We start from the raw sequence: 26,561 nt of genomic DNA, 5'->3' as shown, positions 1-26,561 counted from the left end.
CTTTGCACTAACGAGCCCGGGCCTTTTTCCCATCTCACCGCTACGCGGTCTTTTTCTGCTCTCCTGCTCTCCACGGTTTCTCCCTTTGGACGTCCGTGACAGTAAGCTTGTCTGTATGCTGAATGTGTCCTATAGTTTAACATATTTATATATTCATTTTACATATATACAGTATATGTATTGTGACCCATTGTAAATAAAGATGATAATAAATACTGAATATGCCCATTAACAGTGTACATTATGAAATGTACATTAACAATCTCTTTTTTTTCTTGCAGTTAGAAAGAACTTGTCATCTCATTGTTGAGCTGAGCTGAGATTCTTTTATTGGTGCTGTTTTTTTGCAGATGCAGATTTGGCATCATCATCTCTCAAGTTTCCGCCTACTGTGAAGTGGCTCGAGGCAGAAATGTCAGCCTTGGAGAGATGGACTCGGAAGCCACAACAACATTTCATCTTTCTAAGTTCCCTTCTAAAGGACCTGCTGAAGACGTAGTAAATGAAAGGGTTGTACGCAGTAGAGGACTTGGCAAACAGGCAAGGCAGCAGGCTCGCCACAGGCGTCAAACTGTCTTTAGATTGAAACATTGTCAAGAAACTGACCACGACATAGGGTGTCCAGCAAACAATGAATCCAGTGCTGATGAGAACAGCCATCTGAAAACACAAAGAACAAAACAACTGACCACGCACGTTCAATTTAACCTTCCTCTAAGTGAAAATATGTTCCATAAAGCATTGTGTTCCATGATGTGAAGTGTATTCTCCATATATTTAATGATCTCTAGCATTTCTTTGTCTGGAAAGTGTTTTTATTTGGATTACCCAAGAAGTGGATACCTTGAATTCAAACCCTGTGCTGTTTAATTAAGATGAACTTAAGATGTCCTTAAATTCCTTTATTAGAATATTTCATCACTGGAAAACTTATACCAAATTCAATCTGTGACCTTTATTGCTTTTATTATAGCTATTTTATAATAAAATACAGTTAAATTCAATTCAGTTAAAAATCCCCGATGATAAGGAGTTTATATTAACAATGAATGATACATTAATAAGCCACTCCCACTAATAACCACAATAAGCACGTGAATAATTTAGTGTAAGTTGTCCACACTTTGTTTGTGGGAAAGCTTTTATAGAAAACATATACTGTATAATTTCATGTATGCAACTGGTAATAAGCGATAGGTAGATAATCCATGCTTATCTTTTTATTTGGTTCACTGGAAAGATTTCAGATTTTACACATACTTAACTTTAGTAGTGTTCACCTTGTAATATTGGATGGTATTTGCCTTCTTTACAGAGTGAACATGTGAGTGACGTGTGTGTTAGTGGTATAGGGCAATAGGTAAAGATATAGATGCAAAAGGTTTCACTGAACAAGATGTCTGATGATTTATTAGTGCAGGTGTGAAACAAATTTTCTTGGAACTAAATTTTCCATGTCACCACTTCGCTCACACTGTCCAGATGTTCCACCCAAATACCTGAATCAAATTCTTCTGTTGCTCTCAATTCTTGATTCATTGGACTCTGGAAATTTGTGGGTGCAGTGTATAACACAAAAGGTATTGTAGTGAACTGAAAGTGTATAAAATGTTTCCTGAATATCTAAATTTCTCTAAACTTTTAAGTAACACCTGTCATCATGCTTTGAAGGCTTCCAGGGCACTCACATTCTTGAAAACTTCCATTTTTCTTTGATACTAATGATTGGGCAGCAAAATTCACTGCAAAATAGCTAAACTTTCACGTTGTGCTTGCCCTGCAATTCCTCCAATAAAAATGTGCTCTGCTGTGTCAGTATAGCCTGACTTATCAACAAAAAAACTTCACTGTACATTTTTGGATACCAGCTGCAGCACGTACTCTCCAGATTCATACGTGTATTTTCTTGGAGAAGGATCTACCACCTCTTGTGAGAGATGTGGGTCTTTTCCATATTTTAATTGGCCAAGTCTAAAGCTTAACTGAAACATACAATTGATCACATTTTTTTTCCAGGATGATGGCCATATTAAGTTTCCTTTAGTACAGTATCTCCTCTCACATGGTGCTGTCACATGAAAACCATATAACAGCTTAAAAGGGAAAGGCCTTGTTGTGGTTTGTGGTACCTCTTGACAGGTAAAGAGAAGATAGGCAAGATATCCTAAAATGTCTTTGTGACCAGCATGATCATCAGGGTTTGGTTGAATTCCTCATAATTCCTCCCTTCATTTTTCTCTTCCTTTGCATTCTTTATTTTAAATGGCTAGCTACCAAATTCCTCATTCTCAAATGGCTGACTTCCAGTATACTACTTGTACAGTATGTGTACACACAGGCAGCAGAGTTTGTATTCTCATCATCATGCACACACTTGGCTTTTAGTCATGAATATGGATTCCTGTCTTTTGGACCGTGCTTGTGTTTTGTACTTCTAATAAGTGCAACAAACCATTTACAAAGACATAGTACAGTATAGTAGGGAAGCTTTGAAATCAAGCTAATAGTTTTACTGACAGGCGTCACATTATCTTCTTTATCTGAAAGAAATACAGCTGAATTATCTGTCAGGCCATTTTTTGCCCTGGGACATTGTAAATCTTTGCTGTGTAAAGTGATCATGATTAAATTTTGTCTGACAAAATAATAATATTCGTAGCAGTAATCACAACAAAAATGACTACAAAGCTATTTTTTTCTAGCTTTCAGCTTTTACATGCACCTTGAACATAAAAGAAACAAGACTGCAACCAATCTAATTATCTAGTGATTTTAATAATACATGTGTATAATGTCAGGGAGGAATGCTGCAGCGTCCTGTGGATATATTTACATGCTGGTTTATGTGCATTGAATGACAGCAGGGTGCTTTTCCAGTGCATTTAAATAGTTCTGCAGATTAAATAACCTGGAAATGTGCCAATTCGGAACACTTTAATGCATATACTAGATTTGAGTGTATTACTGGGTGCAAAGTTGTTGCACTTGATGCAGAAGCTCCATCATATACAGAATTGTTTTTATTCACATTACTTTCTTGTTAAACATCATTGTTACAGCATGGAAAGTCATGGAAATGATCTTAGCTGTATACTATGTATGTCAGTGTAATCTACACAGATGAAATCCGAATGGTTAGATAATTCCTACAATATATAATTATATTGATTATTGTTTATGCTGTTGTTCATGCATAATGCATGCATCCAATCAGGAAAGTCTGGAAAGCAAATATGTTTATATAATATTTTTTTCCTTTCCCACTCAAGGTTTCCTTACATATACAGTAATCTACTTCTCCAATCAGAATGTAATTTAATGTGATTATGTTTTAAATTTAGTTTAGACAACGTCAGGAGATGTAAAACCTTCGTAACCTGCAATCATTACGTGTAAGCATCAGTTCTGCTTTGTTTTAATATTACGTACACAGCCATCATTCAAATCAACTATTTCATCTTTATTTCAAACCTTCACGAAATGGACACATTTAAACCTTTTGAAATCCACCAAAATGTGAAATTCCTATCTGAAAAGAAAAAAAATGGATCATCAAATATTTTGACTGTAATTATGTTTATTTCCTCATATATACAGTGGTGTGAAAAAGTGTTTTCCCCCTTCCTGATTTCTTATTTTTTGCATGTTTGTCACACTGAAATGTTTCAGATCATCAAACAAATTGAAATATTAGACAAAGATAACACAAGTAAACACAAAATGCAGTTTTTAAATGAAGGTTTTTATTATTAAGGGAAAAAAAATCCAAACCTACATGGCTCTGTGTGAAAAAGTGATTACCCCCCCTGTTAAAACATAAATCAACTGTGGTTTATCACATCTTTGGAAAGCTGAGTTCAATTTCTCTAGCCACACCCAGGCCTGATTACTGCCACACCTGTTCTCAATCAAGAAATCACCTAAATAGGACCTGCCTGACAAAGTGAAGTAGACCAAAAGATCCTCAAAAGCTAGACATCATGCTGCGATCCAAAGAAATTCAGGAACAAATGAGAAACAGAGTAATTGAGATTTATCAGTCTGGAAAAGGTTATAAAGCCATTTCTAAAGCTTTGGGACTCCAGCGAACCACAGTGAGAGCCATTATCCACAAATGGCGAAAACATGAAACAGTGGTGAACCTTCCCAGGAGTGGCCGGCCGACCAAAATTACCCCAAGAGCGCAGCGACGACTCATCCAAGAGGTCACAAAAAACCCCACAACAACATCCAAAGAACTGCAGGCTTCACTTGCCTCAGTTAAGGTCAGTGTTCATGACTCCGCCATAAGAAAGAGACTGGGCAAAAATGGCCTGCATGGCAGAGTTACAAGACGAAAACCACTGCTGAGCAAAAAGAACATAAAGGCTCGTCTCAGTTTTGCCAGAAAACATCTTGATGATCCCCAAGACTTTTGAGAAAATACTCTGTGGACTGACGAGACAAAAGTTGAACTTTTGGAAGGTGTGTGTCCCATTACATCTGGCGTAAAAGTAACACAGCATTTCAGAAAAGGAACATCATACCAACAGTAAAATATGGTGGTGGTAGTGTGATGGTCTGGGGCTGTTTTGCTGCTTCAGGACCTGGAAGACTTGCTGTGGTAAATGGAACCATGAATTCTGCTGTCTACCAAAAAATCCTGAAGGAGAATGTCCGGCCATCTGTTCATGACCTCAAGCTGAAGTGCACTTGGGTTCTGCAGCAGGACAATGATCCAAAACACACCAGCAAGTCCACCTCTGAATGGCTTAAGAAAAACAAAATGAAGACTTTGGAGTGGCCTAGTCAAAGTCCTGACCTGAATCCGATTGAGATGTTGTGGCATGACCTTAAAAAAGCGGTTAAGGCTCGAAAACCCTCCAATGTGGCTGAATTACAACAATTCTGCAAAGATGAGTGGGCCAAAATTCCTCCACAGCGCTGTAAAAGACTCATTTTTTCCCTTAATAATAAAAACCTTCATTTAAAAACTGCATTTTGTGTTTACTTGTGTTATCTTTGTCTAATATTTCAATTTGTTTGATGATCTGAAACATTTCAGTGTGACAAACATGCAAAAAAATTAGAAATCAGGAAGGGGGCAAACACTTTTTCACACCACTGTATACTTGAATGTACACATCATTTGACTAAACTATTCTTTTTATTTGGACAACTGTAATATATGGTCTATTTCTTCCAGTACTTTCTATAACTGCTTGTCTACTCTTTGCATTTTCTTTCCATGTATTAGTTTTATTCACAGGCTCACTCACCATTTATCTTCTGTTAAAAGAATAGATTTGATTGAGTGTAATTGAAATGTAGATTGATTAGTGTTAACATGAAAATGTTATTCATATTTTAACTGGATTAACAACTTATACACAATTTTAAATTCTTGGGTTATTGCATTGAGAATACAAATGACGTCAATAGCAACAAGAACACTCTTGAACATAAATAGCCTGCATATTCTGATTTAAGCACAAATTATTATTATTATTATTGTATGTCCCCTGCTTCATACATTCCACTCATTATGGATTGTCCTCAGCATTTTCACAAAAAAACACATATAAATGTTAAACCTACCAGTGTGAATTTCTTTTCCAGGTTACTTGACTTGGGAAGATGTTCACTGTTCTGAATTGCTTGATAGGCTTTGTGAAGTTTCCAGGCGATCCCAGAATAGCACAACACAATGGCCAGACAGGGGAACACAGTACACAGCACAAACATGCTCAGAAGAAAAGTGGCTCCATTGACAGAGTTGTGATACCCAGCCCAGTCAACAGAACATGACAAGCCGAAGGGTTCAGGACCATAGTGTCCCCATCCTAACACAGGAAGCAAAGCCCAGAGTGCTGCATAAAGCCAGATGAAAAGAATCATGAAGTAAATCTTCTTCTTGTCAAACCTGTTACCTAAAAGACATACAGTAGGAGTTTAGTTCTGAATTATAGAACAATAGTTTTAGTGCAATCATTTAATGAACTAGTATAGAACAATGTTAAACTCTGAATATCAGGTAACAGCATATAGGTCAACATTTTGGGAGAATATTTTAGTTTTTTATACACATTTTATGTATACTTATACAGTTTCTGTTAACACAGTTGATTCTCATACACATTCATTTCCGATTAATTCATAAAAACACTTAAAAAAATGCTCCATAATCTTTCAAATCTCTGAACTTGTACAATATAAAAAATTAGAGGTTATTCAACAGAGTTATTAATTATGACTTTTCGTGGTTAATAAATATGCTTCACGGGGAAAAACAACACCCAATAAGCAGATGTTTGTAGAATGCATTTAGGAATGCTTATTTTAAGTTAGCACAAAAAGCTTTGTTTTAACCCACTTGGCTGAGCGTCAACCACTTGGCTGTAAGAAAAGGAAGTTAGGAACTGAAGTAGGGTGAGGTATTAACCAAGGGGTAGCTGCAAAATTGGAAATATGATGGATGAGGGATACAGAATGATGAATGAAAGGCAGGAAAGGGACTTACTGGTATTTATAACCGTAGAAACATAGTAGAGAGCAAAAGTGAAGGAGAACTCCTGAATAGACACATTTTCAAGAAACGTTTGATTTTTCTGCAACATTTTGCTCAGATTTAGGTTCTGTTTTGCTGTGTCTAAGGTGGTTTCAAAGTGGTAATATTAGGATATTTCAATGAAGGAAACAGAGCTAAAAATGCTAAATATGATAAAGAAATAAAAGGAGTGCTGTAACACCAAGTTCTACTCCATTCTGACTCTTCTCACCTGTCTGTGGTAATGCCACACTTTCACCTGTGGCTGCCAGCTTGCCAATGTGATCATACACTCATTACTAGTGACACATGTCCTTAGGAGTCCATTATTTAAAAATGGCTCTGGGTTGCTACATCAGTGCATCCTATTGCTGCATGATGATTCTAAGCTACACTTGGCCAGCCGCGTCTGTGATTTACCCACCTCAGTGCTTCACACCCATGGATTTCCATTCCTTCAAAGAAGCACCTGTCCCACCGATGATGGTAAGGTGCAGCAGGTAATTTGCATTACAGTGAAAACATACTTAGATTTGGAGACTGGAAAAGTGAAGTGAACCATGGCTATTATTTGCTTATACATGCTATACACGGACAAATACATGAGCTCTCATTACCATATTTATCAAAACACAACAGGAATTTCAAATTATTTTTTTTCTGTATTTGGTTTTCAAGTTTACATACCTGAATATCGAGGTGTCCTGGTTATAACGTATCTCACCACAGCCATAGTTGCCAGATTCATGATGCTTGCCACACTGAAAAAAAAGCCCATTAAGCCATAATAGATACAGGACGGATCACCGCCAACCCATGCGTGATTGAAGGCAGAGGCTATGGACAGAGGATACATGCTGAGAGCCATTCCAATGTCTGTTAAAGCCAAGTTGACAGAGAGAAGTTCAGCCGCCTTCAGGACTGAAGACCTCTTTACAGCAGTGGCGAGGACAGCACCATTGCCCAGAATGGAAAGGAAAGCTGAAATGCAAAGAAAAGAGGGTTGGTGATCTCCCTAGTTCATACCGGTTTCAGTCTCTGCCTATTTTCTTGTAAGCCCTGAATAAAATTGGTAGCCTTGGATTTTATCATGCATTCCCTCTCAATACACAGACATACAGTATACAGAGTGGGCTTTGCAATGAGCTACATTACAATAACACAGAATTACAAGGTTTTATTTCAGTGCCCATGCACACCAACAGTGTTTGGGGCACTTTAATAGGGTAAAAACAAAAATATCAAATAAACAAAGTCAAAATATCAATAACATTAATCAGAAATAAGGAAATAAAGATAGATATAAACAATGTAGAAAGGGGAAAAAAGACAACAATGAAAAACCTGACTAAACAGACAATGTATTGGATCTAGATTTAAAAACTGTATGTGTTTACATTTCTCAGCTGACAGTAAGTGAGTTTCAGAGTTGTGAAGGAAGGCAGTTGAAAGCACAAGCCCCAAGACATTTGTACTGTACCTATAAGAAGGTGCAATTAAAAGATATGCCTTAGCAGAGCATAAAACTCTGCTCAGTACATACAGTAGGAAGTAATGAGAGATGCTTAATATTTAAATATTAAGCTTTAATGTTAAATGTTAATGGCTTTAAATGTTAAAAATACAATTTTGAACTGCATGCACTGGGTAATGGGAAGCTATACTCAGATGTGTCAGAGCTGGGGTGATGTGGTCACAGAGCTTTAATTGTGTCAGAAGTCAAAGAGTTTTGGACCATTTGAATTCTGTTTAGGGAGTGGACAGGGAGACCACTGGAAAGAGTCTTTCACAGGAAACCTCTGCTACGGTAGAAACATTGGAGCTCAGAGAGCAGAGCGCTGGTGCCAAAAAATTCACACTTAGGGCTTGAGCCCCACCACTGCATAGTGAGCAAAAACGGGTTTTTGAACAGTGTAATTTTACTGTTTCACTGGACTACTGGGACAGATAGGAAGGACAAGGAACAAGGAGACTTGTTGGGCCTGCTTACTCCCCTGTGATCACCAGAGGCACTCCCACCTGTCTCTTTTGACCTCAGCACTGGTCAGGAAGGGCCTATACAAGTGTTAGCCACAGGGTTATTTTGTGACGTAGTGATTAGGACTGTCAGGTCTGGGACTACTACAGTAGGTCTTTTGTCCCTTTCTTCAGTCTGGTAGAAGGAGGCATCCCAGGACACTAGATTTATTTGTGACAGTGGTGCCACAGGACCACTTTTTTTCCTTTGGGCCTTTCTGTTTGATTTACTGGGGACCATGAAGTTAAGAGTCCTGGCACCATTTAAATTACTAGGTGGCATGATCAGCTGCAAGTGGTGACCACTCTATTTAACTGGATTTAAAATAAATATTGATTTTATATGGAAAGGCTCTTTGCTGTTTGCAAATTAGCTCTGCTTTAAAATAGCTTTTATGAGAAGTGTAAAATGCTCTTTTTTAATCCCTCTTCCTTCTTCCAAGGGTTGTTTACAAATCAGGTTCCCGACATCTGTGAAATTCGATGGCTATCAAATCAAGTGTTTAAGTTAAGTGTAAAAATGTATGCAGGACAACACAACAAAGGAATTTAAATATTGGAAACAAACTGAAGAATAGGAAATGGGGTAGGGATTATAAAGCTTATTTAGCAAGGTACATATAAGTTACAATTTCTGTCATCCTCCTAAAATGTTGGAATACAGTGTGGTTTGTCTTCTGCACCTTTTGCTTGTGTTGCTAGATGGATATCATTGGGCTACATCTGAAGGGTTTAGCAAGTCTTATAGAGCTGTGAGAGAAAGTCACACAGCACAGCAAGTCTTGTAGAGCTTCATGTGTTTGAGGAAATTGATAGATCATAGATAGCTACATTCTAGATGTTATGATAATTTTAATAAACATTTCCAGTAAATTGTTTTGAGTTTCAGGTTTGGCCCTGTGTCTCATGTGAGATGGATGACTTGGTTCTTTGTTTCTCTACATCTCTGTCTCTTTAAAAGTCTTTAAAATGTGGCATGAAACCAAGAAAATTAATCTCCCTCCATTTAGTATGACTTAAGGGTATCTGTTCCCAGTCTACATAGTTTGGCAGGTAACCTAAAGAATTTAAGAATTAAAGGATTAGAATACACCAGTTTTAAAATAATCTCAATGTACAAATTAATTCTCAGTATAAATAAATATATACATTCTAACAGACTTTTTCCAGCTGTGTAACATACCTGTACTTTCTTGATTTGAATACTGGATAAAGTGCCCCAGTTTATGGAATTATTTTAGATATGTTTATGCATGGCGACAGGTGGCATGGTGGTTAGCATTGCTGTCTCACAGAGCTGGAGGGTTCAACTCCTGGGTTGCTATCTATGTGAAGTTTGTATATTCTCCCCATATTTATGTGGGTTTTTTCTGGTGGTCTGTTTTACTCCCACAGTCTGAAGACATGCTGGTACAGTAGGTTAATTGACTTTTGAAAAAACTTTAAAAAAACTTTTGTGTATTTTATCTTTAGATTTATTAAAGATTAAACAAAAAAACTGACTTCTGGTGTGAGTGTGTGTAAGTTTGTGTCTGTGTGTAGCCTGTAATGTCCTGGTGTCCCATCCTGGCTGCCTTGTGCCTATTACTTGCTGGGTTAGGCTTCAGTTCACCCCAAGACTCTGTACTTGATAAAGAAGTTAGAAAGTGGATGGATGTTTATGTATTTAAATTAATGATATGTATCTTATCATTAGATTTAAAGATTTGAATAGCACTCATAGTGTTTCATTTTAACACTCCCACCTATAATAAATAAGCTTACTATGTGATGGTATTCGTAATTACCAGAGTCTTCTTGTGTTTTTCAAATGGGAAGCCATCATCCTGTTGTAGTGTTGAAGTTTGCAGGTGGAGAATGGGTTCAGAGTTTGATTTAATCCAGGCCTCAGAATGTTTGCTTTGAACATTCTGTCTTGGTTGAGCATGAGGTGTTTCCTCTATGGTATGAATGGTATGTACTTTCAAAATGGCCTCTGGCTCTGTTTTAGTTTAGTCAAGTAGTAATAGAGATACAGTTCAAAATGCCAATAGCTAAAAAATGAGACTGTTAGTGTAGAAGTAGGTTACTTGGATTTTAAATCAGACTGCACTACATTACATTGTTTACACGCCAGATTTCATGGATTGAGGTTATACTATGTACAAAGAAAAGGGCGTGGATTGTGATATGATTCATAAGCTTGTAGAATGATGCTTACTTTCACTATGTCTATTTTAGAAAACCAAATGTAGAGTTTTGAGGATTGTTTCTTAATTGCTATGAAAATAAAAAAAACGAATTGCTGAGATCTTTAGCAGGAATAAGCGGCTTTGTGATCATGGATGGATGAGTATTAAAGTAATAGTGATTTTGTTAAGATGTTCTTTGTGCAAACAAGCATGTGATAATGCACTAAACATTAGCTTACATATGTAGCGGCAATGCTTGTTAATAAGACAGAATTAAGTGTTGCTGTGCTTTTCCAAATGAGGCCCCATTTCTCTGTTCATCTCTGTGGTGAAGCCACAGAGAAACTATTCATGCAGGCTGATTTAAAGATGTTTTCTTTTGATAAGGGACAGCTCCCAAATGGGGATGCACTTAGCTAAGCCTGGCTATCATGATCAATGGTCATCCATTGGCGCCTATCTGTCTAGGGAGTGCCAGATGGACACCTGGACTGCATTCCTAAGTGTCAGGAGTAAGTGACTCATATCTCACCTTGATCAACCAATCAGGGACTGGTAGGGCCGAGTAACCCACGTGGGACTCTGATGCCCATGAAACTTTCAGCCAATGAATGAGCTGAAGTTCCTCCAGGTAAAAACAGGCAACACAGAGAGCCTGTAGGAGAAATTCTAAGAAATTCGAAAGACTATTCTAAAGGGGAAGAACAATTCCAGGGCAGGACGGCCCAGGAGCAGAAAGGCTCCCAAGGGCAGGACATTCTCGCAGTGCTCCTCCTGACCATCCTGAGACTCAGCCCGGACAACCACGGAACGGCCAGTGTGTCCGAGTGCCAGAACTTTCCTCTGTTCTAAGAGTCTAGAACGGAGGTTGCCAGAGAGTAACCCGAGGATCCACCTGAGGTTAGCATCAGCAGCAAGCCTCGTGAACAGGTCGGAACTGTGGACAGCTGAATCACTATTCAGAACTAGCGCTTCATCAGGAACGAACCGGTCCTCTTCCTGACTTGCTGGGACCCACAGTCATCTTTTCTCCTGTGCACAAACTTTGCTAGTTAAAGCCAACACTAACTAGCCGGTCAGTGAGCATCAGCAGCGCACCGTCGCATGCCGCACAGAACAGCCTGGCACGGAGCCAGAGGGCCCGCAGGAGATCTGAATCCCCAGAGATTGGATGAGTATTCAACTTCAATGCATTACAGCTTGAGAATTCAATTGTTATCCCAACCAGTTGATATCAATTTAATTCCTAAGAGTTATGTACTTGTTTTGAGTATCCAATGTAGAAGTTATAACCAAGTTCATTTACGAAACAGTCTAAATGAATGATATACTGAACGTATGTCCTCTTGATATATGTAACTCTTCGTAACTGATTGAATATATACCTTTTGTATTCTGATAACCCTCTCGATAAGATCTGTTAGGTTTACATGCATATTCTATGTATTAATAAATGTATCCTCATGTATTAGTACCTGTGTGTGTGCGTTGAGTTATATCGCAAGGTTGGATTCTAAAGCCATTAAAAGAATCAATTTTGTGATTTACTGCTACAATTAATAATTGTCCCAGTAAATGCCCAAACCCTTACAGAACTGGTGCCTCGTGAGAGCACACTACACATATATAACTTACATTTTTGTTAGGTTTGATTTAAAAAATATGTGTGCAGTTTTGTTTCATTTTTTAATGTTAACCTGATGTTTAGAAATGTAGGGTTTCTTGAGTGCAGATATTTGAGACGATCTGCAATCAGCTCATTCCATTAGTGTTTTCATTTTTCTCAGACTAGAAATGACAACATTAATTTTTTTCTTGGAGCACAAATTAAACCTATAGCAGAAAATATAGAAAACAACATATGTAAGTATTTGCATTTAGGTTATTCTATTGGGAGCACATTTTCTCGAATATTTACAAGTTCTCAGTCACACACATCACTTTAAATAAAGCTCCAGTTTCAGTATTCCTTGATACCACTATAAATGTACCCACAGAAAATGCAGAGTTTGGCAATCATCTGTACTTCTTTTATAACCATTTTTTCATGTGACATGGTTTATATGTTTGAGGACATGTTTTACAAAATGAATTCTTCCATAAACATCATGGGGATGAAAGTGATTACATCTTTACATAGCACTTTATTACAATAAGAAAATCTACTCAGGTCCAGTTTTTGGTGAGTGAAGGTGAATAAAGCCTTAAGAACAAAACAAATATTTTATCCTTTTTTGCTGCGTGTTCAATTTGACAGATTTGTTTGTCTGTTTTTTACTTTTATAGTTGAAAGCAAAATGATTGTTGTTAAAGAGACACAGATACAAACCATCTTGTGTGTACGTGCAAAGGAAAAAACAGTCTACATGCATAACGGTTTTATTTGAATATCTAAATATTTTAAAGTCACACTTCCACGAAGCTAGTAAATGTTAGTGATTTTGTTAATTGTGGAAGAAGAGCCCTTCCAATTGGCAAGAACGTAGGAGTGATTAACAGTTTATATGGAATGTGAATTGAGCTTCAACAGATAATCAAAATAGTTGATACTGTACTGTATATAAATTGGCAAAAGAAAATCTTTCTGTTCCATTTTTTAAATATTAATAAATTATTTGATTTAGAGTATTCATATGAATGGTAAATGGATATGCAAGCAAATGAATCATGGGACTGAAGCCACAATGAACACCTGTCTTTGAAGCTTGCCTCCAATATTGCAGGGAATCAATAATCAGTAAACCAAATGGTCCCTGTCGTTCTAAATCAAATTTAGAATTAAGTAATACAGCCTTCCTTAGACTCTTATGCAAGTGCTTGAACATTTGTCTAGCAATATACTATTTGAGCTTACTTTTATTACAAAATTAGATATGTCCTGACTTCAATTTCCTCCGTTTGCCACACATAAACTCAGAACCAATTTGAAGAAGACTATTCAGACTATTCAGGTTTAATGTTATACCCAGGTCTTGGCTACTTGGTAATTAAAGATGTTTTGGAACTTTTTGAAGGTGTCACCTTTTGAGCTGTCATGGCTCAATTCCACTTTTGGTTTGTACAGAAATAATGTTTAAGTGGAAAGGGGATTATTTCAAAGTGTTCCTGTAGTTGCTTTTAGTTCATTTCACATTTATAAGAATTTACACAGTCATAAGCAGTAAAAGTCTGGTAAGAACACAGACTTACAGTGAAAAAGTAACACAGATTGTTTCATAAGAGAACACTCCTACTGAAACAAATTTAATTCACGTGTCATAGAATATGTCCATAGACACCCTGACTCTACAGACTACAGATTCTATAAAATAATAATAATTCAGATTCCTCTATAACCTAGAACGTTATCGGGTCCATAAATACACAGACAAAATAAACAAGTTCTTTGGCTGAATCAAGGACTGCCTTGTGCAGTTTTCTTAGATATACCTATGTTCAGTGCTTATGCAGATATCAGATGTTTCACAGTGCTGAACAGTACATGTAAACCATGAAATATGCAACATTAGAATGCAGGCATAACATTACAGTTCACAGAAATTATTTGTCCTTCCAATGCCCCCTGATTGTCCATCATTATTTAAGGCGGGTGCTCCCGCTATGCCTTGCTCAGCATTGGAAGATGGATGCCACAAGGCTTGCCTATTCCCTGGGCTCACGGGTAGTCCAAGGGCAGGCCTTATTCCCCGCAGTCCTGATTGTCTGAGTCCGGGGCTCGGAGCGCCTCGTCTCATTACTCTGTTTTAACTCCTTGTTCCAGTTCCGGATCCCGTTCTGGATTTTAACCCTGTATGTCTCGGATGAATCCCCCAGTTTCTGGACTCTGGACAGCTCCCCGGTTTCCCCTTTTGTACTGCCTGGATTGTTTGCCTTTGCCACGGCCCCCTGAGCACTGGATCACCGTCAACCCATCCTAATCCTGCTGTAGCTTTCCCTGATGTTCTTCTCCACTTACTTCTGGATTATATAATCTGCGTAGGATCCTGAACTACACTTCAGAAGAGCCTGGACCGGCTCCTGTTACATTCTCATGTATGTAATGTTCTGTGGAATTGCATCAGATGAGTTTCCCCTTGAGAAGGTGCAGATTTGAACTTTACAGTGTCTGGATCCTTACTTTAAACAGATACTGTATATATAAGCCTAATAATTTACAGTACCCATTCCAAAGAAACAAAATCTACAACGGAGCAAAGTTTCTCATGTTGCTCACAGTTTGGTAATAAAATATATTGAAAGGTGTCCCAAATGAAAATCCTTATTCTCAATGGATCTCATTGAAATGCAATACAAGTGTGGCCGAGTGATAGGATGATTTCAAACATTACCCCCTCTCTTTGATCCCTGTGTTTGTTTGAATCTGAATCTTTTTAAGCAAGCGAGTTTGAAAAGCACTATAAACACCAGGTTTGAGTGCGCCTTTCAGAACTCTGAGGACCAGAAATGTAATGCTTAGGAGCATTTATGATGTGTAAGTACTATCAATATCTTTGTGTAATTGCTCTCTGTGCATCTCCTGAGGCTTGTGTTATTGCTTGTCATGGTCTAAAAGCAGAGAATCCTGACAGTGCTAGTGCACAGCTACTTAAAATGTCAACAATACTCATATACTGTACACATTTACTACCACAGCAGAGTAGTTGAGTAGTCAGAGTAGTCATGTTATGTATCATAACTCTCAATCAGGTCTTCACAGATTATTCTCTACAGAAACAACACAGTACGAGAGTGCTATGTCTGTTCAATATCCATACATTTGTTAGATCCTGAAATATTGTACTTTCTCCTTCAAGCACTGCAAGAGACTGCTAGAGTTATAGTAACACAGATTTACAGTGAGTGTTTTTGACATGCCTCTTATCATTAAGTAAAGTCCACTATGAAGAGGAGGGCCGTGGCCAGATCTGCAGTGAGATGCAAAAGTGATAAATTAAATAATAAATTCTCTGGCAGGTGAATAATGTATTGAGTGCTTTGGTTGGTTAAGAGGGTCTGAACTTTTAGCTGTGTAGACAGCACATCTTCCTCAGAACCTGACAGTGCAGGATTGATTAAAACTCACTGCCTTAAGAATACCGATACACTCTTGCAGTGATTCCTTATAAGTCTTAAACACTGAACACTCTGCTGATAATATTACAAATAAGATATTAATGAAATCCATATATTGTCTGTTTTGAGATATAGATGTATATTGCTTTTATGGATCTTAGCATTTTACTGTACACAAACTTAACCAGACCTCTAAATTATACACTTCCTTCATACATTAGATAATGCACACTTAAATGCAGTGTCTTTAAATGACAAAATTAAAACTACCTATTCCAAACTGATTGAGTGAAAAATGTTGATGTTCTACAAATAATTTAGACTTTAAAGATAATAAGATGTTTCTAAATTGCATAAATATTTAAGCCCTTAGGTATGGCAAGTTTAAATCAGGTGCAAAAGATTATTTTGAAATGTCACAAAATTAATGTAATGGTCTCAGTGTGTGTGTAATCAAGGTGGCTTAACTTGAATTCAGAGTAAATTAATTTGTTTCTATAAACCACAGAGCAGTAATGCAAAGTGATATACAATACCTAACCAATCAAGAAACTAAGGAGCTTTTGAAACAAGTCAGGGGTTAAAATGGTAGAGAAGCACAAAACAAGAAGATTACATGAAAATTTAAACATTGCAGATTATCATTTAGAATTGTACCTTTCAGACACTACCTAGATCACACTACCCTTACTAAGTTAGCAGTAGAACAAGAAGAAAGTTTGGGATACACCTGCGATGCCAAGAGTGACTGTGGGAAATAATTGAAAAATATTTTTTTGTTTCTGAGAAAGAGAAATAGTTCAGGCATTGGCAATAATCTAGCATCTACACAAAGTTGACCTGTATAAGAGAGTGCAAGAAACACAGTTTGCGACAAAGCATTTCAGTAATACTGTGGACATGTGGCAGAAGATTTTGTTGTCAGACAGACCAAAAATTGAACTTTCTGGTTTAAATGCAGAGCCTTACATTTAGAAACAGCCCACTGCAGCACATAACCCGGTCAAAACTATCCCAGCTGTCAAGTGTGGTGGTGGCAGCATTATGTTATTGGGATGCTTCTCATCAGCAGGGAGTCGGAAACATGTCAGTGTTGTGGGGAAATAGATGGTACAAATTACAGGAGAATCATAGAGGAAAACCTTCCTGAGCCAGCCAAGAAAATAAAAACTAGTCAAAATTTCACATTTCAGCAGGGCAATGACCTGAAGCACAAGGCCAAAGCCTCACCGGAATGGTTTGACAAGTCGAGACTGAATGTGCTTGACTTGACTTCAAGTACTGACTTGAATCCAATAAAAAATTTATAGCAAGACTTGAAGACTGTAGTCTATCATTGATCCCCAGCGAACTTGTTAGAACTGGAGCAAGTTTTCCAGGAAGAATGGACAAAGTGACACCATACCATTGTGCATAGCAATTGGGGACCCATAGTAATTGGGGAATGAATACTTACACAACCAGCACATTTTAATTTGTATACTGTATGTTCTTTGCAGATTTTAAGGTTTTAATGATGTTCAACCTTCTTCATTTAACAGAATACAGCCTGGTCATTACAGCCCTGAATGGAAAACATTAATTTGAAAAACTTTGCATACATTATTATAACAGATTATATCCCGAAAAAAACAACAACATTTTGATAATGACTACTACTAAACAGCAGGTATTACAAAGCTATTTTTTGTCTGTCTCTGACGCGTTTGGCATTTCTTTTTCTCTTCTGTGTTGTCTTTTATGATGGTCTTTGATTTGGGCTGACATTTGATGAGGTACAGTACATTTCATGTGTGAGGTGCATTGCTCTCCTAGTGGCACTGGGATTGAAAGGGTTTGGGATCTGGGGTTTTACACTCATTTTATGGTTAGATATTATTGTTTTACTTCGTGGGTATGTCTTAATAAAAAATGTTCACCAAAAAGATTTACTAACTCTCTATAGAAATATATATGCCTTAAAATAGTGTTCACTAGGCGGAACAAACAATTATGATTGGTTTCAATACTCGCTTATTGCATTTTCTGTGCTTCTCATTATAGTCGTATTATTCAGTTACCGAAGTATTTTTTCTACTAAATGCAGTAGATTCATATGACGAGACAAACTTTGTTTAGCAGCTAAGACAGAGTGACACATACAGTACAGTAAATAATACTAAAGAATGGAATCTTATAGCAATACATTAACAGGTAGGCATGTGATTTCTGCTGTACATATTACTGCATTTGTCAGTTAACTGCTGCAGTGGATTGTAACAGCAATGGTACTTCTTACAAGACAAATATTCTCTGTGAAAATAAGAAAAACATAAAAACTCACATATACTGTAAATATGGGTTGCAAACAACCTTATGAGTATCAAGAGACTACATTTTTCCCAAAGTAATGCATATTTATAGTACATATCAGCCTACAGAAATTTTAAAGTGAATTTTAATTCTGAGTGTAAAAACTGCAGGGCATGCAAACCGATTATTCAAAAACACAGTAGAAGGTCAAAATTTTTAACCAGACTCTTTCTTACGCTTATTTGACAAAGTCAGACAATCTCTAGATTACTCATGATCAGATAAATGCCTCATATTTCCTCTGATATTTAGCTTATTTATTAATTTCACTCTGTTTCTCTGAGCTGCTTACACTATTTTTTTACTTCACCTCAATGTGAGTAATGTTTGTTCACATAATCCATTGAAAACCCTTCACTTTAGGCTACATGCAAACACATGTGAATACACGAAAAACAAAAGTATTATAAAGTCTAATTAGATACCAGAAAACCATTTGGTTATTCAGGGTTATCCAGCCCTGATCCTGAAGAGCCAGTTTATCAGCTGGTTTCCTTTCAGCTTTAAGTCGGTTTATGACAGTTAACACGTCATCATGTTACTGGTATCAAGGCAGCTTGTTATTGGACTAATTAAACAACTTCTGACAGGCCTTCAGGTGTTGATGCTTTAATGAGACCCAGAAAAACTGCAGATTCACTAGCTCCAAGACCGGGACAGGACTCTCCCGTTGTACAGAAATTAACAAAAAAATATTTATAACCAATTACCAATACATGGTGCAAATCGTAGTTTGAATTACTTTTTCTATTGATTTTATGACTGCAGTAAACCCTTGGTTAAATGGACTAATTGTCAATGTGTCATGTCATGTCATGTCCATTATTGCCAAATGTCTGTCATAAATTTATTTATTTATCATTTATCATTTATTTATACCCTCAAATTTCATTATATAAGAAAAAAAAATTAATATAAGATTTCTGGAAATGCTGACTTATTTATTAACACTTGCAAATATCACGATCATTGAAAATTTGTCCTGTGCCTTTTTATCATAAATATACAACAAGCTCTTTTCAGTTTCAGTTTTTCGGTTGTTATATGAGTTGTTATCATACTGTATAAAATTCTCTTATGACATATGAAACATATGAAACATAAACAACACTCATCTTTTGACCTGCCCCTATAGAGCACCATTGATATTCCTGAGTTTTAAACCTTTGTAGTATTTCATTTTACTTTGTTTTATATTTTTTTTACTTTTATAATTGTTTTATTATTTGTGCATTTTCCTTTTCTAGTGAGGCAGCTCTAGTATTTCTGACTAGTGCACTCATTTCCCTTTAAAAGATTTTATCCATTAAATCTGAAGTCTGTTCAAGCTATTAAACCACTTTTTGCTGTACAGTATATACTGTATAGAAATACAATGGACAATTATGCATAGCAGAGAGTCAATCATTCACTGTGATTCTAAGCAATTACCCCAGAAAACATAAACAACCTCATTGGAAAAAAGCAACAGAGAGAGATAAGTATTTGAAATTCAAAAGCATTGTAGTTAGTCATGGCTTTTCCCAATATTTTCACCTATGATGTGATTCCATAATGTGGTCTGCACATTCTGATTTTTAATTTTGAAATTTTTCAAGAACCAGAATTTCTGACACCTGGTTAGAAATCACAACTGATATTGCTTCAGAACTGCACGATAATAATTTGCACTTCGTAGCCGCATAGATAATTATGACTTGGTTTTTTTCTGTCTTATTCCAATACCAGCACTAGATCAACTGACAAGGAAAATACAAAATCATCAATGCAGTATATTTAAAGATCTAGAAATAAAAAAAACAAAATCTGTATTTTCAGCTCAATAATCAAAAATAATGGCAGGAGGATCAGAGAGTTAGTTGAGTGAGCTGCACAAAAAGAGTCCCACATACTGTAGTCTCTGCCAGGTGCAGAGTAAGGGAGGGTGGCACTGATAGGACAGGTATGGTAGAGCTTTACCACTGTCACTCAGTCCTCAGCAAAGATAGAGTTGAATTATGAGATGAATTATTTCTAAATTAGTTATTCCAAAGAAAAAAAAGTTAGAAGATTATTAGAAATGTAAGAAATTAACACCATATTACAAAAATAAAGAAATCAGAAAACCACTCCTGTTGTACGTACAGTATATTAATTGGCCAATGTTAAGAAGTGGTTACAAACTGCTTGAAAGTGCCTAGCTTGCCTCTTGTGTCCTTGGTCTCATCACAGGCTTGACAAGGTAAACCAGCTCAATCCCGCTTTCTCTTTTACAGTCCAGTGAAGCACAAAGTGTAACAAAAGAGTTCTTTCAGGGCCCTATGCAGACAACACGATCTGGGGTGGAGTGAAGAAAACACAGGGAAAAAAGGCATGCAGGAGTCGGGAATGAAAACGGGGGGCGTGACCAAAGTGCGCAGGTGTCCAGGAAGGTGAGTCCGGGACAAACAATCCAGAAGTAGTCCAAATGGGGAATCCAAAATGGGCAAAGTCCAAAGCCGGGCGGTCCATCCGAGACTATAAACAGGAACTGGATCGGAACTGGCGTGGAACAGGAACAGGAACAGGAACAGAAACAGGAAATAAAACCATAACGAAGCCAGGCGCATCCAGGTCCCGGGCTCGCACGATACGGGAATCAATGCAGAGCCCCGAACTGAGTGGGCGTCTGGCTTTTAAGGTGGGCTGGGAGGAGGCTGAAACAGGGGGCAGGTGCACAAAATCAAGTCCAAAGTGAAAGAGCCGGAGCGCCCTTAAGGGGGACGGACTACAATCCTGACACAAAGTCCACTGTCCAATCTCCTCGGTCTGATAGAAACTGGACACCAACCAGCAATCTCCTCTTACAATGGCTCAGTCAGCTTGATGTGCATCAGTAGTTACACACTATGGACCACTGACCCACAAATGACATGCATGGTCCCACTCTTCCAATTCAAATGAAAACGTTACTGCACAAACCAAGCAATGAAGTACCCAGGTATTCTTTGTACTTTATTCAGGTGACTTTAAAGGTCAGTACTCATTTTCCTTATGTGAAGAACCATACACCCCAGCCCTCTGCTGTATTTCTGCAGTGTTCTCTTTTGTGAATCCACAGTTCAAGTTTAAGATTCTCTAAATGTCATTGGTTTTCCATCCCCTTTAAAATCAAAGAAATCATATCACACAGGTGTTCTATAAAATGTTCATGAAATTGTCCTAACTGTCTCAAAATTTAATATGGATTTTTTTCATCCTGGCAGCAGATGTTTGTTTTTCAGATCTGAAAAATTAAATAATGAGTTTACGATTAACATAAGCCCTAAGGTACATTGAAAACCTTTTATATAGCCTTTCAACATAATATGAATTTTCACACTGAAACTAAGATCTTTCACTTAAACTAAATAAGCATCTTATTCTCTAAGTTGGGCTTTTCAGCATTTTAAGTGCATAGGTATTTTGGCATTTGAATACAATCACCTATTTTTTGTTTCCCTTAAGTTTGTTTTGCATATTTTATCTGATCTTCTGTATGCACACAGATAGGAATAGTATCTTTTTAGCTGCCACAATACTAATTTGACACATCTTCTATTCTTTAAGTTACAGATCATTATATTAAAACATAAGCAACCAGTCAATTCCTTACTTTATTCGTAAGGATTTGTAGCTGCTGCAATCCCTACCATTCGTACAGCTGCAGTCTAACCAACAGCTGAAATGTGAATGCATTTGGCAGTGTGCGGCATTGTGCAATGTACAGTAATTTGTGGCACCCGTTTTGAGAAGGTAATAGTAGTTAAAGGTGTCACTTTACAGCTCTTGGGTCCGGGATTCAAAACTAGCCAGGAAGAGGTGGGTACCTGTGTATGATGTTTGCGTGTTCTCACTACTGTATGTCTGCATGAGTTTTCACCAGGACTGCTGGTTTCATCTCATAATCCAAAGACCACAGTTTACATTGACTGGCCCCTGTGAGTATGTGTGTGTCTTTAAATCGACTTCCGGTTTATGGTGTATTCTGGTTTGTGCCCATTGTTGGCTAGATTAGGCTCTGGTTTTTGATCCTGTATTGGGACTAAACAGTTATTGAGAATAGATGGATAGTCGTCAATGTTTTAGATTTTTACAGCTTGATATTAATCAGTACCTAGGAAACATTGTTCTAAAAAAGGAAGATTTTAATTACAGGCCAAGTAAGCAGCTACAAATGTGGTGTCTATCTAAATAAGCTCTACAATGTTTTTTTTCCATAAGGTCCTTTTGACACATTTCTACCATGGAAAATTCCATCTGTTCTACAGTTCTAAGTTCTAAGTTCCACGTTCTAAAGAGCTTTAACTGAACAATTTTTCAAGGCCATGTTTGTTACTAAAACTGAAACCCATCAATTGTAGTTTTGGGTCTTTAAAATACCTTTGCTGCAAAGACCTAGACATACTGTTAACAATATAGTACTGTAAATATGTAGTCTGTTCTTTGGAAATAAGGCACTTTAATTAATTATTTAAAATTATTCATGGAAGTGAGCCTTTTGCAAAGACCCTTGGTTGATTCAGTCATGAATGCTGCAAAAACAATAGTTGAAAATCCAAATGTTCCCCTGACTGTGTTGGATTGACCAAAAAATTAATAATTTAGGACATATAAAGAAAAAACTGTGATGCAAATTCAACCCTCTGTTTCCATCCGAAATAGAAAATTACATGAACCGCAACTTATCAATTGTCGTTCAGTGTCTTTAAACTACCTTTGGTATAAAAAGAGAATATTGCAAAGACCTAGGTTTACTGTAAGCAATACAGTAAATATGTCCTCTGTTTTTGGAACAAAGGTACTTTAATCTAAAAAACATAAATAATAATTAAATCCAGCTTTGAGAGAAAAAAACTATTGTTTTGTGAACCAAGCTCAGCAAAAAGCTTTGAGGTGTTTTAAGAAATGTGTGTATTGCTGTATGTCTGAATATTCAGCACATCATGGCTTTGTCTGTGTGCATTGGGAGAATTGGAATTACAAATACAAGGACAAATTATCAAGGAACTCAAGATTGTTCATCCTATGACTTTTCAGAGGCTGATGTGATAGCACTATACTGTATCAGGGCAAATATATTCTAGATGGATTGTGGTAGGAATGTACCCCTTAATATTGCAGACAAAACTACTTGTTTGCTATTTGCAGTGGTTTTCTACTGTAAGCTTTTAAAATTTGACCAGATTTGATCTGAAACTTCAAGCAATTTGGAAAAAAATATTTAGTGCCATTTTGAATTGTAGTTTTCACAGGAAAGAATCCCTCATCCCATTTCAGAGAATGCAAAATAGATTGCAACTGATTGATGGAATTACAGTGTAGTTAATCTTTGTCTTTCAAAACACCAGATGTGCAATGGCCATTACTGTAATTTGTTATTCGAAAATACTTTCTGAATAACCATCACCTGATGTTTTCATTACTTAGAGCAACCATGCGTACAACCTAATGCATTCCTGTGCTTTTACCAGACTTGCATCACTATCAGACCAAAACTGGGGGTGGATGGGAGTGTACAAAATTTCAATAGAAGTGAAAGAAAGAGCTACAGTAAATGATCTGAATTTCAGGTTCAGACTCTGAAGTTATAGATCAAACTATTCTAATGAAACCACTTTCCTTTTATTCAAGCCCATAGTGCAAGAAAAGTTGGATGGCAAAGGTGAACCCTTTTAGTGAAATTCAGAATTACAGGCATTCAGTCATGATCCCACAGATGGTAGCTTTACACCATCTCAGCCAAGAACAGAGGCAAATGTTTGAAACCTGTGCTTCCTCTCATACTGACCAGGATTACTATTGCAGCAACACACCATCAGTAGTGTAAACCTAACCTGTCTCATGATGATGTAAAGCCAGCTCATGTTCCTCATTAGTGCTTCACTATGATAGGAGCTTTTAAGAGCTGACAGTGAAAGATCAAAAATTGACATTGCTATGAATACTTAGCCTCCTTAAACCAGTTGTCCCTGATAGTGCCAGCCACACAGGGAGAAAGGGAGCAGAGGAGAGTGATGCTTCATGGTCAGCCTGATTAAACGTTGACTGAAATCAAACTCACTTGGCAAACCATGCACTGTCACTTGAGATACCCTAGTCATGATTCAGCTAATGAAAGTACAGATCATAATTACAGCTCCACCGTGACGTCCTTACCAGTTGAGACACCTGGAAGTCCTGGTTAGGAAATACTGATTAAATCATGAATGTTACACTATTCTCTATTAAAAGATAGCGAGGATACTGCAGGTTAAAATATTCATAAAAAGAACAAAAAAAAACAAAGCTTCCAAACCTTCACCTGTCTGCTTGATTCTTGAGGCTGAAACCGCACAATGAATGCAAAATTAATTAATTGAAATCCTTAATTCATTAGGGAATACAACATCCAAGAATTGAATGGAATGCTTGATGAATGTTGAGAATACTTGCCGAGATAGATTTAGCTTAACCTGCTTGGTTAATGGTTAGCCTCCTGGCCACAGGACAAAGAGGCTCAAACCCCATTCAGAAGGAACCAACCAAGGTGCAACAAGGTGGAGATGAGGTGGGGGAGGAATGCTTGAGACAAATGTGATGTTTAAAATATACATACTGGACTATAGCTGATTTCGTAATGATGGTGACTAGGAACAACTGTGTGTGATTAACTTGTCGTTGTTTTCCCTCCCTTTAACTTTAGATAATAACTTCCATTTACTGTAAATCCTCTTCTAGACATGCCAAGTGGAATGTAACATTTTGTGGAAAAAGTGGAAATAAAATATGAGTTTACTTTCAGAAAAAAGTAAATAATTCTTTAAAGCTGAGTAAATTATACAAGCTGAGCAAGATTCAAAAGCAAAAAATCAATTAGTTATATGTAATAAAATAATTCAGGTGGGTAGCTGCGTCAGCATGTGTAGTCTGCAAAGGGATAAGTAATAAGTTTATTCCATGCTGAAAAAAAGAAGAGAGAAAACACAACGTTTCGGCTGTGAAGCCTTCTTCAGGTGCCAAAATGTTGTGTTTTCTCTCTTCTCTTTTCAACATGGAATAAACCTATTACTTGTTCCTCTGTAATAAAATAAGTTATATGTAGCAGCAGCATTTTTACTGTGTAGAATTTGTCTAGAAAATGTAAAAAGAAAACTCTTGAGCAATTAGACATCATACTGTATATTCCACAGCACTTTTGCCTTCATGGGACCAATTCCCCATTCTGTCTCATCCTTCCATTGACATTTTTTATCTGATGTGTTTTTTTTTAACAAACACCAGGTAAACACTTCACATTTCACATCACTGGTAAACTATAGACACCAAAATACTGTACGTAACATGAAAAAAAACCTAACAAACATAAAACTAACATCAGGGACACTAATCACCAATGACAATCTCAGAACATTAATCACCAATGTTTCTTTCTGCAACCCTTATGAAGACTTTAGGCTCAGACATGTGAATTAACAATATATTGACAATTTGATGAAGAGAAAGATTATGCTTAGAGCTCCAATTTTACTTGGAGATGTAAATGGTGTCAGCTGGTGGCCAGGTGGCAAAAGATCATCAAAACTGACGATGCAAACTTGTAGAGTGCACAGTATATTGTAAAAATAAAAAAGGAGAAAGATGTCTTTATCAGTTTTTATAGCTATTTGAAAAAAAATAGGCTGGCCAAACAGCCGCAGGGGAATCGCAGTATTAAACAAAATATTGTACCGTTTATTTTAAATATTTGAACTTAAATGTTTGAGCTGAATTTTCCAAGACTTTTCCAAGTCTGATGCTGGCTAGAAAGAGAGGTTTGAATAACCTAAACACATTACATTGGAGAAAGCATTTAAGTCTACTAAAGTTCATGCTTTTCTCTTTTGTCACTAGAAAATGTTAAAGAATATCAGTAATACAGCACAGAAGTAAAATTCCAACAGGCAGCAACCACTAGGAACAGCCTAAATAGTTCTTTAAGTCTCTAAATTACTTAGGAATAAAATATTTGTCCATGTCCGGTTCGATGTTTAAAAGCATTTACGTTACAAGAATGAAAATGGAAATGTGTCTGTAAGCTGACCCAATCACTTACAACAATAATAAAAACATATTTTAATACTTAAAGCCATGAAGCTTTCTTACCATTGTTTCTTATCATTAATAGAAATAACTTTTACCTTTAAATGAAAGCAGAAAATGCTCTCATAAAGTAATGTTTTTGTATTGTATTGCACTAATTGTGGATTTACAGTTTTTTTTCCAATTAATAGATATTTTATTTTAAAACAATATTCTTTTATGACTTAAAATACTTCAGTTTAAGCCTTATGGACCTCAATCTTATTGATCTCCAAAGAAAATCCAAGTATTTACTTACCGATTACTATCAGAAACGTTCCTGCTCCATAGTCTAAAGCCGGAGACAGCTTGGATGTATATTTATCATCCATTTCAGAAGAACACAT

At 36.8% G+C, this 26,561-nt stretch overlaps 1 protein-coding gene across 1 annotated transcript; it reads right to left on the bottom strand.

The window, feature by feature from the left end:
- Window positions 1-327: 327 nt before the first annotated feature.
- Window positions 328-26,561, bottom strand: opn8a (opsin 8, group member a). The gene is made up of 4 exons (XM_088909394.1): window positions 26,474-26,561; window positions 7,214-7,507; window positions 5,578-5,909; window positions 328-660 (listed from the first exon to the last, which is right to left on the bottom strand). Exons 1-4 carry the CDS (start codon window positions 26,559-26,561, stop codon window positions 328-330), a joined length of 1,047 nt encoding a protein of 348 aa, XP_088765520.1.

Source organism: Atractosteus spatula, chromosome 2, assembly GCF_055471065.1.
Source record: "Atractosteus spatula isolate fAtrSpa1 chromosome 2, fAtrSpa1.hap1, whole genome shotgun sequence".
NCBI classification, from domain to species: domain Eukaryota; kingdom Metazoa; phylum Chordata; class Actinopteri; order Semionotiformes; family Lepisosteidae; genus Atractosteus; species Atractosteus spatula.
This window is presented reverse-complemented; position numbering and strand designations above follow the sequence as displayed.